Source organism: Eretmochelys imbricata, chromosome 13 (assembly GCF_965152235.1).
Source record: "Eretmochelys imbricata isolate rEreImb1 chromosome 13, rEreImb1.hap1, whole genome shotgun sequence".
In the NCBI taxonomy this organism is placed as follows: domain Eukaryota; kingdom Metazoa; phylum Chordata; order Testudines; family Cheloniidae; genus Eretmochelys; species Eretmochelys imbricata.
The window spans coordinates 3,914,815-3,927,408 of NC_135584.1; the positions used below are offsets into that span (position 1 = coordinate 3,914,815).

Genomic DNA, 12,594 nt, shown 5'->3' on the forward strand with positions numbered 1-12,594 from the left:
GCTAAACAAAAGAGCAATGGAAGCCATTAGATGCAAAAATGCATCATTTAAAATTTGGTCATCAAATCCTAATGAAGAAAATAGGAAGGAACACATACTCTGGCTAGTAAGTTGTAAAAGTATAATACGGCAGGCCAAGAAAGAATTTGAGAAGCAACTTGCTAAAGATGCAAAAGCTAACAGTACATAAGAAGCAGGAAGCCTACCAAACAGGCAGTGCAACCACTAGATGACAAACATGTTAAAAAGAGCACTACTTAAGGAAGACAAGGTCATTGCAGAGAAGCAAAATGAATTATTTGCATCGGTCTTCACTGCAAAGCATGTGGGGGAGATACTCTCATCAGAGGTAATCTTTTGGGGGGACAAATCTGCAGTACTGTCCCAAATTGATGTGTCAATAGAGGAGGTTTTAGAACAAACTGTTAAATTAAACAGTAATAAGTCACCATCAGATGGTATTCACCTAAGAGTTCTGAAGGAACTCAAATATGAAATTGCAGAACTAAGTGTAGTATGTAACCTATGACTGAAATCAGCTCCTCTACCAAATGACTAGAAGGTAGCTAACATAATGCTGATTTTTAAAATGGACTCCAGAGAAGATCCTGGAAATTACAGGCTGGTAAACCTAACTTCAGTACTGACAAATTGGCAGAAACTTTTTAAAAAACAAAAACCCAGAATTATCATAGACACAAAGATAAACACGATTTACTGGGGAAACTGTCAACACAGCTTTTGTAAAGGGAAATCATGCTTCACCAATCTATTAGAATTCTTTGAGGGAATCAACAAGGATTTGGATATGGGTAAGCTAGTCAATATAATGTACCTGGATTTTCAGAAAGCCTTTGACAAGGTCCCTCACCAAAGGCCCTTAAAGCAAATTAAGCAGCCACTGGATAAGAGGGAAAGTCCTCTCATGAACTGGTTGAAAGACAGGACACAACGGGTAGGAATGGAGAGAGCTGAACAGTGGGGTCCCCCCCTTAGGGATCTGTAACTGGGACCTGTGCTGTTCAACATATTCATTAATGATTTGGAAAAGGGAGGAGGAACAGTGAAGTGGCAAAGTTTACAGACAGTAAAAAATTATTCAAGATAGTTAAGGCCAAAAGCAGACTGCAAGGAGTTACAGAAAGATCTCAAAAAACTGGGTGACTGGGCAACAAAATGATTAAATTCAACATTGATAAATGCACATTGGAAAAAATAATCCCAACTACACATATTGAATGGTGTGTTCTAAATTAGCTTTTACTACCCAAGGAACAGATCTTGGACTCAATGTGGATAGTTTTCTGAAAACTTCCACTCAGTGTGCAGCAGCAGTCAAAAAGGCTAACAGTATGTCAGGAACTATTAGGAAACAGATAGAAAAAGAGGCAAAAAATGTAATAATGCCACTATATAAATACATGGTTCCTGAATACTGTGTCCAGCTCTGGTCTCCCCATTTAAGAAAGGATATAATGGAAATGAAGAAGGGCAACAAAGATGATCCAGGATAAGGAATGACTTGCATACAAGGAGAAACTAAAAAGATTAAGGCTGTGCACCTTAGAAAAGAGATTACTAAGGGTGGATACGCAGAGGTCTAGAAAACCATGAATGGTGTGGGAAGAGTGAAAAGGGAAGTGTTATTTACCCTTTCCCACAATACAAAAACCAGTTGTCACCTGATGAAATTAATAGGGTGAGTATGTTAATACAGAAAAAAGAGGAAATACTTTTTGACACAATGTACAACTAGCCTGTGGAACTTATTGACATGGGATGTTGTGATGGCCAAAAGTATAACAGGGTTCAAAAAAACTGGATAACATCATGGAGAATGGGTCCATCAAAGTCTATTAGCCAAAATGGTCAGGGAGACAGAGTGCTCTGGTGCTCAGAGTGACCCTAAGCAGGAGTGGAGGAGAGGGATGAATTGCTCCATAATTGCCCTGTTCTGTACTCTCCCTCTGAAGCTCTGCTACAGGCTACTGTCAGAGACAAGATACTAGACAAGATGGACCATTGTCTGACCCAGTATGGCATCTCTTATGACATGAACATGGTCATGTCATGAACTGGATATGAACTCACTCCCAGGTGAGTGCCCTAACCACCAGGCAATAGAGTCACTCAGTCTTTCTCTGGCCCTATGACTATTTAATTATTTATACTCAGTGGAATAGCTTCAACAGGAAATAGCCCCACATCAGAATATTCTATAGCTCAGTGGTTAGGCCACTTACCTGCTGAGGGAGACCCAGGTTCAAATCTCTTGTTCACATCAGGTAAAGTGGGGAATGGAACTTGGGTCTTGCACATTTGTAGGAGAGTGGCCTGACCACTTATAAAGGAGGTGCACACACCCCACAAATTATTCACCCAACTCAATCCCTGACAACCTACATCAACAATTCACTGGCCCAAATAATTTTGACGATGACCTGCTGCAGAACATGCTTATTCTGTCTGTATCGGACTGTCACATGTATGTTCAGCATGAAGGATCGTTTTAAGTCAAGTCATGCTCCAAGCCTCACCCACATATACATTTCACTTCCTAGGTAGTGCTGTGCTTTTCTGAAGTCTTGCTAGGCATATGGCAGGCCTGCAAACCTGCAGAGTCAGAACTGCAGATGCTGAGCTGACACATACAGGGAAGACTGTTCGAGGAGTAAGAGTCTAACACCAGGGAAGAAAGGAATAATTGTAATTCAATAATTCAAGTTTGCCACAGGATTCCTTCCCAGCAATTTGTTAAATTTATCTAGGGGAACAGCCAAAGTACCATTTTAGTTGGACCTGCCTTGTGGTGGTTGCAAAAGAGAGACAGATCTATCTCTTACATACAGAACACCAGTACACCACGGGCCTCATTCAGATCTCTCTCACATGGGTGTAAATTAGGAACAAAAACCAGTGTATGCGAGAGAAGAGTCAGGTTCTATACCTTCTATTACTTTTAGCGATTACTTTTGGCAGGGAAAACTAATCCAGCTGCATCTTAAATCCCAACTTCTAATAACCTTCAACAGTCTTTGAGACAATAACTCATGACACTGTTGAGGCGCCTATAAAATGATATTTCCCCACAGAGGTTTAACTGGAAGAAAAAAGGCACTTGAAATGGAATATACCAATTTTCCTTCTCTGCTTCGCCACACCCCTTTCTCCCCCCCGAACCCCGTCTCTGTTCCCCTGTGCAGATGCAGGACAGTTGTGTACCTCAGCAGACAGAGGTGGGTGGGATGGGAGAGTACTCAAATAAGTTTCTCCAGTTACAACAGCGTGTCCCACCACCAAACAAGTATTTGCATTAGGTGGTTGTCATGACAAAGCTGTGGGAGGCAGCCGCTGCTCACATTTCATCAGACAGGATCATTCAAGCTTCTCCCCAGAAGGAGCCATAAACCAGAGGAGGAAAAAACAGTAAATGGCAGCAGACTTCCCAATCTATTTCAAACAAGAGATTGTTTTGGTCAAAGAAATCTGTTTGGAGCCAATTTCATTGTAAATATGAAAATGAATTTCCTGCCTGCTGAAAATCCAGAAGCTCTGGAAGCACCAACATGTATACATGCTCTGGGTATAAGCCAGGGAAGTGCCAAGGAAAATTCAACCAAATAACATGAACAGCCCTTCACTACTTAGGACTTCTGTGTATAAACAGGCCATTTTCATTTTGTGAACACAAAGAGTTAGCCAATCTAGGAAAATCTAGGAAAGTCTAGGAAAATAAGGAACGAACACAAACCAGGCAGTACAGTATCTAGAGTATCAACTTAAAAACTGATTTCAAACATGAGAAAAAACTACATTTTACAGCCATTCCAAGTTCACTGTTACGTAGGATTTTGAGAAGCACAACTCTGTTCTATATCTCGGTAGTGTTTTTGCTAAGGGCCTATTAGTAATTACCCTGGCGCTGCTGAAAATTACAGAAAGAAGGTCTCTGCAGAATGCTGCTAAAATCCTGGACCCAAAAATACACATTGCGAACAAAAGATTTTGCTATATCACAATATGAAAACAGTTGTGGATCAATTTCCTGACATGGGCACACGGTTTAGTGAATAAAACACTGATTTAGTCACCTGTTTTCACTCCCAACTGATTCATGTCCACCTTAATGTGCACATCTCTGAAAAGTGACCACTTTAAAACGGTACTTTTTCATTTAAAAGACATTTTCCTTAGGATTTGTGCACATATCTGCTTCGTGTCCAAAAACGGTTTGTACTGCTTTTCTACTCTAAGATAGAACGAGCTGTGGATTCTATTCTAGTTTGAGTATTAAACAGAATTACCAATAATTCCAATCATTACAGCTGAAGAGTCCCACTGAAGATAGCAGGCTTATGAAGATGTCACTGAGTGCATAATTTGAAGACAGAGGAGTTGCACAGATGCCATTGAGGTCCTATTGGTCGCAATGATGCAGGAGATCGAAAGAGCACAGTGACTCTCTCCAAGATGAGTTTGTAGGGATGAAAATTAGAAGCAGCATCCTTTTACTTATGAACTACATGTTTGAAGTGACAGGTTTCAGAGTAACAGCCGTGTTAGTCTGTAGTCGCAAAAAGAAAAGGAGTACTTGTGGCACCTTAGAGACTAACCAATTTATTTGAGCATAAGCTTTCGTGAGCTACAGCTCACTTCATCAGATGCATACTGTGGAAAATACAGAAGATGTTCTTATACATACAAACCACGAAAAAATGGGTGTTTACCACTACAAAAGCTTTTCTCTCCCCCCACCCCACTCTCCTGCTGGTAATAGCTTATCTAAAGTGATCACTCTCCTTACAATGTGTATGATAATCAAGTTGGGCCATTTCCAGCACAAATCCAGGGTTTAACAAGAACTTCTGAGGAACGGGGGCGAGTGGGGGGTCTTTGAGAAACAGGACATATGGACTCTCATGGTATCCTTTTTCCAAAGTCATTTTGTAGAACAGATTTGTATTTTAAGATCCTCAATTATGTGAGTTTAGAACAGGGGTGACCAATCTGTGGCTCCGGAGCCACATGCGGCTCTTCAGAAGTTAACGTGCGGCTCCTTGTCTAGGCACCAACTCTGGGGCTGGGGCTACAGGCGCCAACTTTCCCATGGGCCGGGGGGTGCTCACTGCTCACCCCCTGGCTCTGCCACAGGCCCTGCCCCCACTCCACCCCTTCCCGCCCCCTCCCCTGAGCCTGCCATGCCCTCGCTCCTTCCCCCTTCCCCCCCCGAGCCTCCTGCATGCCACGAAACAGCTGATCGAGAGGTGCGGGGAGGGAGGGAGAGGCACTGATTGGTGGGGCTGCCGGTGGGTGGGAGGCGCTGGGAGTTGGGGGGAGAGGGGCGCTGATGGGGGGACTGCTGATGTATTACTGTGGCTCTTCAGCAATGTACATTGGTAAATTCTGGCTCCTTCTCCGGCTCAGGTTGGCCACCCCTGGTTTAGAAGACTTCAGCTCACACCAGAGGGGATGGTGGTTCCTACTACTAAAATACACGCAAACCAGCAGGACACTGTGTGATCTGTGTTTGAGGAGTTTAGGAATAAGATGGCATGGGGACTGTATTGCCAATTACCTCAAGGATAAATGAAGTCAATGGGAATTTGGAATGTGCAAGGAATGCAGCATCAGACTCTCAGAAGCTAATCCAGTTATCTCAGCATGGTCTACCTATACTATAGCTGAAGCACTGATACATAAAGGACTTCAGCATCTAATAGACTCTTCACTTCATTAGAAATATAATCCTGCCTCTATGTCCAGCATTACAGTGAATTATGGCCTTAACTTAATACAAATCTATGCAAATGCACACCCTGTTGATGCAAATTTTGAATAAGAGAGAGTTAAGTATTCCAGTTGCAGGTTTTGTTAGTGCATTATGCTTAGAGGGACAACGGTATTAATCCAAGGTAGCTGGTACACTGTGTTATTTCAATCAATTTCCAGTTTTTTTAAAATTAGATCAGCATAGGATCATTTAGAGCTACCTATAGTTATTAAATTTTTGTTTCAACCATTTTGTTTACTTGAAATGATTATTAATTGCATTTAACAGACATTTGCTGACCTGAAAAAAGAAAAAGAAGAGGAAAAACAAAGTAAAAAAGATTTAAAACTCAGTACACACATGGATGCCTACATGTTAAAAAAAAAAACAAAAAAAAACAAGAATCCTGCACTAGCAAGGAGACTGGCTCTGTCTAGGTATTTATATGACCTTCAGCCCCGGTGAACATTATCAAATTTATCCTCAGTATCTGTGAGGGGTAGGAAAGTGCTATTATCCCCATTTCACAGATGATGAACTAAGGTACAGAAAGACTAAGTGTCTTACCCACAATCACACAGGCAGTCTGGGCACAGCTAAGAATTTAGCCCAGATCTCCTTTGTCCCATTCAAGTGCCTTAACCATAAAACCTCCCAGCTTCCTCTCTAGGGATAACCTAGCATGTCTTTTCCATCTCTAAAATATATGGGTCTCAAGTAATGATACTGTAGTAGAAAAAGAAGAGTAAAAGACTCAGCAAACATATAATGTTTCCACAGCAGATGGACCACAGCAGATGGAACTAGTGGTCAATTAACTGCTGCTCAAGAGAAGGCCCCCTCTCCCTACCTTATTACTTTGTATGTCTTAGCAAGTAAGCATAAGGGTGATTCAAGGAGAAAACCCACTGGAGTCCTCTGCACTGTTCCTAATATGAAAAGGGACACTGTGACACCTATCTGATGTCAGCAAAATGCTGGGAGGTGAGAGTGTGGGATTGCAAAAGGATCTCCTCACATGATTTCATGGAGAGGAGAGTGCTGTACCCTGTATTCTTTCCCCACTCACCCAAGGAAAACAGCAACATTTACTTTAACTTTTTTTGCTTAGATATCCCCCTTTGCTTCAGGGCCTGTCTGCATTACAGTTTAAGACATTCCAACAACTAACAGTTTCCATGGCCAGTGTGGACATGAATGCATCACACTCCCCTCAGCCAAGAACTGTGTTTTGAAACCTCGCTATAGTCTCCATCTGTGCTACAAAAATGAAAGAGCTTAACAACAGTGATTAAACTCTACTGTACCAGAACCAAGCTATAATACAGTTTAGTACAGCATGTATGGATAAGACCAACCAAACTCAAAAAATCAAAGCATTAGCTCAAGCAGAAGCCTAGTTTAGTCTTTGCAGCAATTCCTACAATATCAGGCAATTTGGTTGTCCCCTGACCCAGATACAACATGGTTTGGGCCTGCAGGGTAGATAAAACCAAAGTGATTTTTACCATGGCCCTGAGGCTCATGTCAGGTCAGCCAAAATCCAGGATTGTAGCAGAATATGGTTAAACCCTATTTGGGAACAGTGTATGCTACAAAACCAAACCATGTTTTAACAATGTCAGTGTTGTAACAGAAGTTCCTTCAACATAGTAAAAATTACAGTGTAGACAAGACATTCAGCTAAAGCCTAGTTTTAACCCAACTTGGCCACTCCAAAATTTAACAGCTGTTGGTAAACCCTGTTTTCCTGGCTACATATACTTGGCCACAGATAATCAGGAAGGGGATATGGGGATTATTAATCTAACTCTACTTGGTTAGCATGGTATCCAAGGTGGTGGGGTAAATCTTGGTCCTCCCTTGTCAAGGAACAAGTCAAACAACCACAGCACAGGCAGGATCATAAGGGACTGATTCTCACTCCTACTCTGAACCCTGTATTTCACAGGTATTTGATGTCTGCTTGGGTTGAATATTAAAGCCCCAACCTCCATGTCACTTCTATTGCATATGGTGAAACCATTTCTTACCCATGTTGAGACAAGTTTGTGGTCACTAGCACAGTTTTCACTTCTTCTACACCACTGCCATCAACCACATTGTCAGGTGTCGTTACCACGACCACCTCCTCCATGTGAACGCTCACATCTGGGGTTGCCATGGTTAGGCAGGAGAACACAAAGATCACCAGCTGCGTGGAGAGGTCCCTCCGTGAACTGGTTTCCTGTCAAAAAAAGAAAGACCAAAAATGTGATACATGAGAAGATTCTCACTAGTAAAAATGGCTAGAAAGAGAAGAACCAATACAGAACAGGACCAAGGCCTTCTCAAGGATTTCACAAGTAAATCCTGCATCCCAAATAAAATATTAGTAATTCCCATCCCACTGGTTCCATCTTGAAAACAGTTTAAGTGAAGAATATAAGAACCATAAGATGAGATATTGGAAAACGTACCAGGTCTATGCATAGGAACCCAAATACCTTAGTATTGGGTGTAGGATTTTAATAGGCTTTGTTGCTGTTGTGTGGTTGCTACTTCAGAAGCCATTTGAGACAACAAAATTACATGGCAGCTGAACTTCTCCCAGTACTGCCTACGTTCATAAAGTGAAACAGGAGAGGCCAGACCTTGCATTCTTTTGGCCCCATAAAATGGCACCCTGGGAAAAAACATTCAAACAGTAGAGCCTGCCCACGTCATTGGTATTTATTAATGTAACTATTCACCACAGGATATCTTCAACTGGCTAGCTACTCCTGACACTAAAGAACTATTGATCAGCAAGCTATTGTCTGAGCATTGTATGCCTTGTGACAATTGGACTGCGTTTTGTAATCTGAGGCTCTTCCCTGTTGTTATTCCTTCCTCCCCACATCTATTTTACAATGGGGAGCGAGGTTGATGCATGTCATCTCCTGCTCCCATCTGGACTTTATTGAGTTGCAGCAGTCATAGTCTTCAGGACTCTGATACAGCCCAGCATCCTCTTTGCCCGCATCCATGGCACTTCAGAACATAGGAATTGTTGTACCAGGTCAAACCAATGGTCATTCTAGCTCAGTATCCTGTCTCTGACAGTAGCCAGTACCAGATGCTTCAAAGTAAAGTGCAAGAATCTTCATAATGATTACTTTGTTGTGGGCGAAGGAAGCATTTTCCTAATTCTATCAATTAGAAGTTGGCTTCAAAGTGCTAGCAACTTCAAGCAAAGATACCCCAGAATCCTCTTTAGTGGCACTAAAAGTGTTTCAAAACAACAACCCTTGCTACTCTGTTTGGAATATACCCTCAATCTATAATGTCTCTCTTTTCTTGTTACTTAATGTCTTGTGTGAATGTCAGTGAAATTATGTTTAAAACTTTGTTTCCTATTTTAATGTGCTTAAAACTTTTACACACTACACTTTTCATTGCCTGTTGTGAGCAACTTTACCCTCTCTCTTCCCCTCTCCCCTTGAAGCTTGCCCACTATCCAGTCACCACAGCTCCTAACTTCCTTATGCCAGCCCCATAGCCCTAGGTCTCCAGTCCATCTCTGCTCCTGCCTAAGGTTTCTCCACTGTTAACACTTGCACATCCCCCTTCTCTGGTACACTCCCAGAAGATTCCTTTATTATTATTAGTTATTATCATTTAACATTTATACTGCGGTAGCATCTAGAGTCCCATCAAGTCAGGGCCCCATTGTCCTTGGTGATTCCAAAATCTGTCTCACGGTATTCCTGTAAGGAGCAGAAGAGAGTGCCTTCAGGTTTCTGGAGGTCATAGTGATTTCTGTACACTGATTCATGGAAAGCAGTCAGCTCCAGGATGTAAATGAAATTCCTTCCATTCCCAGAAGTTTTAGCCCAAAACAAAACTTTGCAGAATCGGAAAGCATAAAGTGACAGAGAAAACTGTTTTCAAGTCAGTGTTTCTAAGGGATCAGTAACAAATTTAAGAGAAAAAAATATTTTTACAGTTCTGATTTTAATGTTGATGGTGTCCCTTTAAAGGCACAATTGTCTCAGCTAGCTCTTGCTTTCTCATTACTGGCTTGCTTCCTAGCTGCTGTTGATTAAAGGGGGAAAAAGGACCCTCTGAAGAATCAGAAGACTTCTCTGCCCTACTAAATGTATCACCACAGGGAATCCCTCTGTTAGTTTCACTGATATAGACAAGATTATGTTGAGCACCTACACACTGCTTAACACTTTCATTGTTCTGCACTGCAGTGCTCTTTGTTAGAAAGTCTGTTCACATTATTATACATGGTATATCTTGGTATTATGGTAGACTGCACTGCAGAAGTGATTTATTAATGGTACTATTTACCATTCAAAGTTCAGTTCTACTCTGAAATCTGGCTTTGCGAAAATGGCATATTCATACTCAGTGGATCTGCTCCTTTGGTGCATAGAGTCTCACTTTACTTACCAAAGTTATTACAACAATCATCCCTGCAGAACCAATAACTTCAGTTTGAGAGAGTAAACTTGGATATTTCTGGTTCATGTACCACGAAAAAACTATTAACTAAGTTCCAAGTGTAGGGTCATGTGTGTAACTCTACAGGCTTAAAATTACACTATAGTTTACACTTGTGCAAACCCACAAGAGTGCTGCATACCAAGCTGGAAGGGGTTGCAAGTGCTTTGAAGGATAGGACTAAAATTCAAAATGATCTGGACAAACTAGAGAAGTGGTCTGAAGAAAATAGGATGAAATTCAATAAGGACAAATGCAAAGGACTTCACTTAGGAAGAAACAATCAGTTGCACACATACAAAATGGGAAACGACTGCCTAGGTAGGAGTACTGCGGAAAGGGATCTGAGGGTCATAGTGGATCACAAGCTAAATATAAGTCAACAATGTAATGCTGTTGCAAAAAAAGCAAACATCATTCTGGGATGTATTAGCAGGAGTATTGTAAGCAAGACAGGAGAAGTACTTCTTCCAGTCTATACCACGCTGATTAGGCCTCAACTGGAGTATTGTGTCGAGTTCTGGGTGCCACATTTCAGGAAAGATTTGGAGAAAGTCCAGAGAAGAGCAACAAAAATGATTCAAGGTCTAGAAAACATGACCTATAAGGGAAGATTGAAAAAACTGGGTTTGTTTAGTCTGGAGAAGAGAAGACTGAGAGGGGACAGGATAACAGTTTTCAAGTACATAAAATGTTGTTACAAGGAGAAGGGAGAAGAATTGTTCTTCTTAACCTCTGAGGATAGGACAAGAAGCAATGGGCTTAAATTGCAGCAAGGGCAGTTTAGGTTGGACATTAGGAAAAACTTCCTAACTAAGGGTGGTTAAGCACTGGAATAAATTGCCTAGGGAGGTTGTGGAATCTCCATCATTGGGGTTTTCTAGTAGCAGGTTGGACAAACACTGGTCAGGGATGGTGTAGATCCGTGGTTCTCAAAGTGGTTCGCCGCTCCAGGCCAATGGGGGCTGCGGGAAGGGCGGCCAGCATGTCCCTTGGCCTGTGCCACTTCCCGCAGCCCCCATTGGCCTGGAGCGGTGAACCGCGGCCAGTGGGAGCCGCGATCGGCCGAACCTGCGGACGCGGCAGGTAAACAAACCAGTCCGGCCCGCCAGGGGCTTTCCCTGAACAAAAGGGGGACCGGCTTTGAGAACCACTGGTCTAGATAATACTTAGTCCTGCCATGAGTGCAGGGGACTGGACTAATGACCTCTCGAGGTCCCTTCCAGTCCTATGATTCTATTATAACTGTAAGTGAGAGCAACACTTGCCCTTTAGAAAGCTTATCACTAGTGAAATGCAAGAGCCAGAAAGAATACAGCATGACTTTCAGATACCAACCTGAGCCTGAAAGGCTGACAATTAGCGGAGAAAAATAATTATTTACTTGTGAAGTAAGCAATATTTGACATACTAAATGTGGAACCTCATCATGCCTTTTAAAAAACACAAACCACAATGTCACTTCTCAGAGCAGAGTGACACCACACTTAAGGATGTCATCTTAAACACCTCTGGAACTACCTTCTCCAGGTGCAAAACAGACTGTTGCAGATAGTTTGGATTCTGGGATCAGAGATTCAATTGCAAAAGATTTTAAGTGACAAAACAGGAAACCCCTGAAAGGAGCCCTACTTATTTAGCATGCTCTCTCCCAACCGCCCCCTCTTCTCCACATCTACACTATGCTATACTAAATTACACACACACGCTATTTCTATTGCTCCCACGCTGCACACAGGGAGCCAACGGCTTGCCTTTCCCCTCCTTACCAGTCTGAGCATTGGTGCTCACAGCTGCTGCCCTAGCTGTCTCTGCCTTCCTGGTCACATACCCAGTCACTTTATAATGCGGAGAAGCCCAAGCCCTGCCCCTAGAGCAAGGCCTGGAATCCCCTCTTGCGTAAGAACCATAGAGCTCTGATGAATCATCAGCTGCCAGCTCGGGGCAAGTAGTCAGCCTGGGCATGGCTCTGCAGCACACAGGGAGCAGGGCTGCTCCTGAACAGCTCCAGGCCCAGCAGATCCAGCCTCTGCCTGCTGTCTCCTCAGGCTCTCTGTACTCCTGTTCTACGCCTTCTATAATCTCCTGGCTTCTCTTGAACCTTTATTTTACCCATTCATTCTTCTTTCTTTGACAGTGACTTGTGTCTTTACCCAGAGCCCGGCTTTCCAAAATTAAGGCACTCTTTTCTACACATGGACCCCTATGCTCAGGTAGGGCCCAAAGAAGTCAGCAGAGCTCAGCCCAGAAACAGGGGTCCACACACATGGTGTTTGTTGCAGACTGGAGCCTCAGTTTTATACTCCACTCATCCTACAGAAAAGCAGAGCAGGGGAGAGGCTAAGACAGTT

At 42.6% G+C, this 12,594-nt stretch overlaps 1 protein-coding gene across 2 annotated transcripts in view; it reads right to left on the reverse strand.

The window, feature by feature from the left end:
- Positions 1-12,594, reverse strand: part of GMEB2 (glucocorticoid modulatory element binding protein 2) — a 43,289-nt gene that overhangs the window by 25,296 nt on the left and 5,399 nt on the right. The window contains exon 2 of one of the 2 annotated variants that reach the window (XM_077832033.1): positions 7,804-7,997. In XM_077832033.1, the coding sequence (XP_077688159.1) occupies positions 7,804-7,934 (131 nt within the window). In that variant the 5' untranslated portion in view covers positions 7,935-7,997. Of the gene's footprint in view, positions 1-7,803; positions 7,998-12,594 lie in introns of those variants that run through there. The other variant, XM_077832035.1, reaches the window with a different exon arrangement.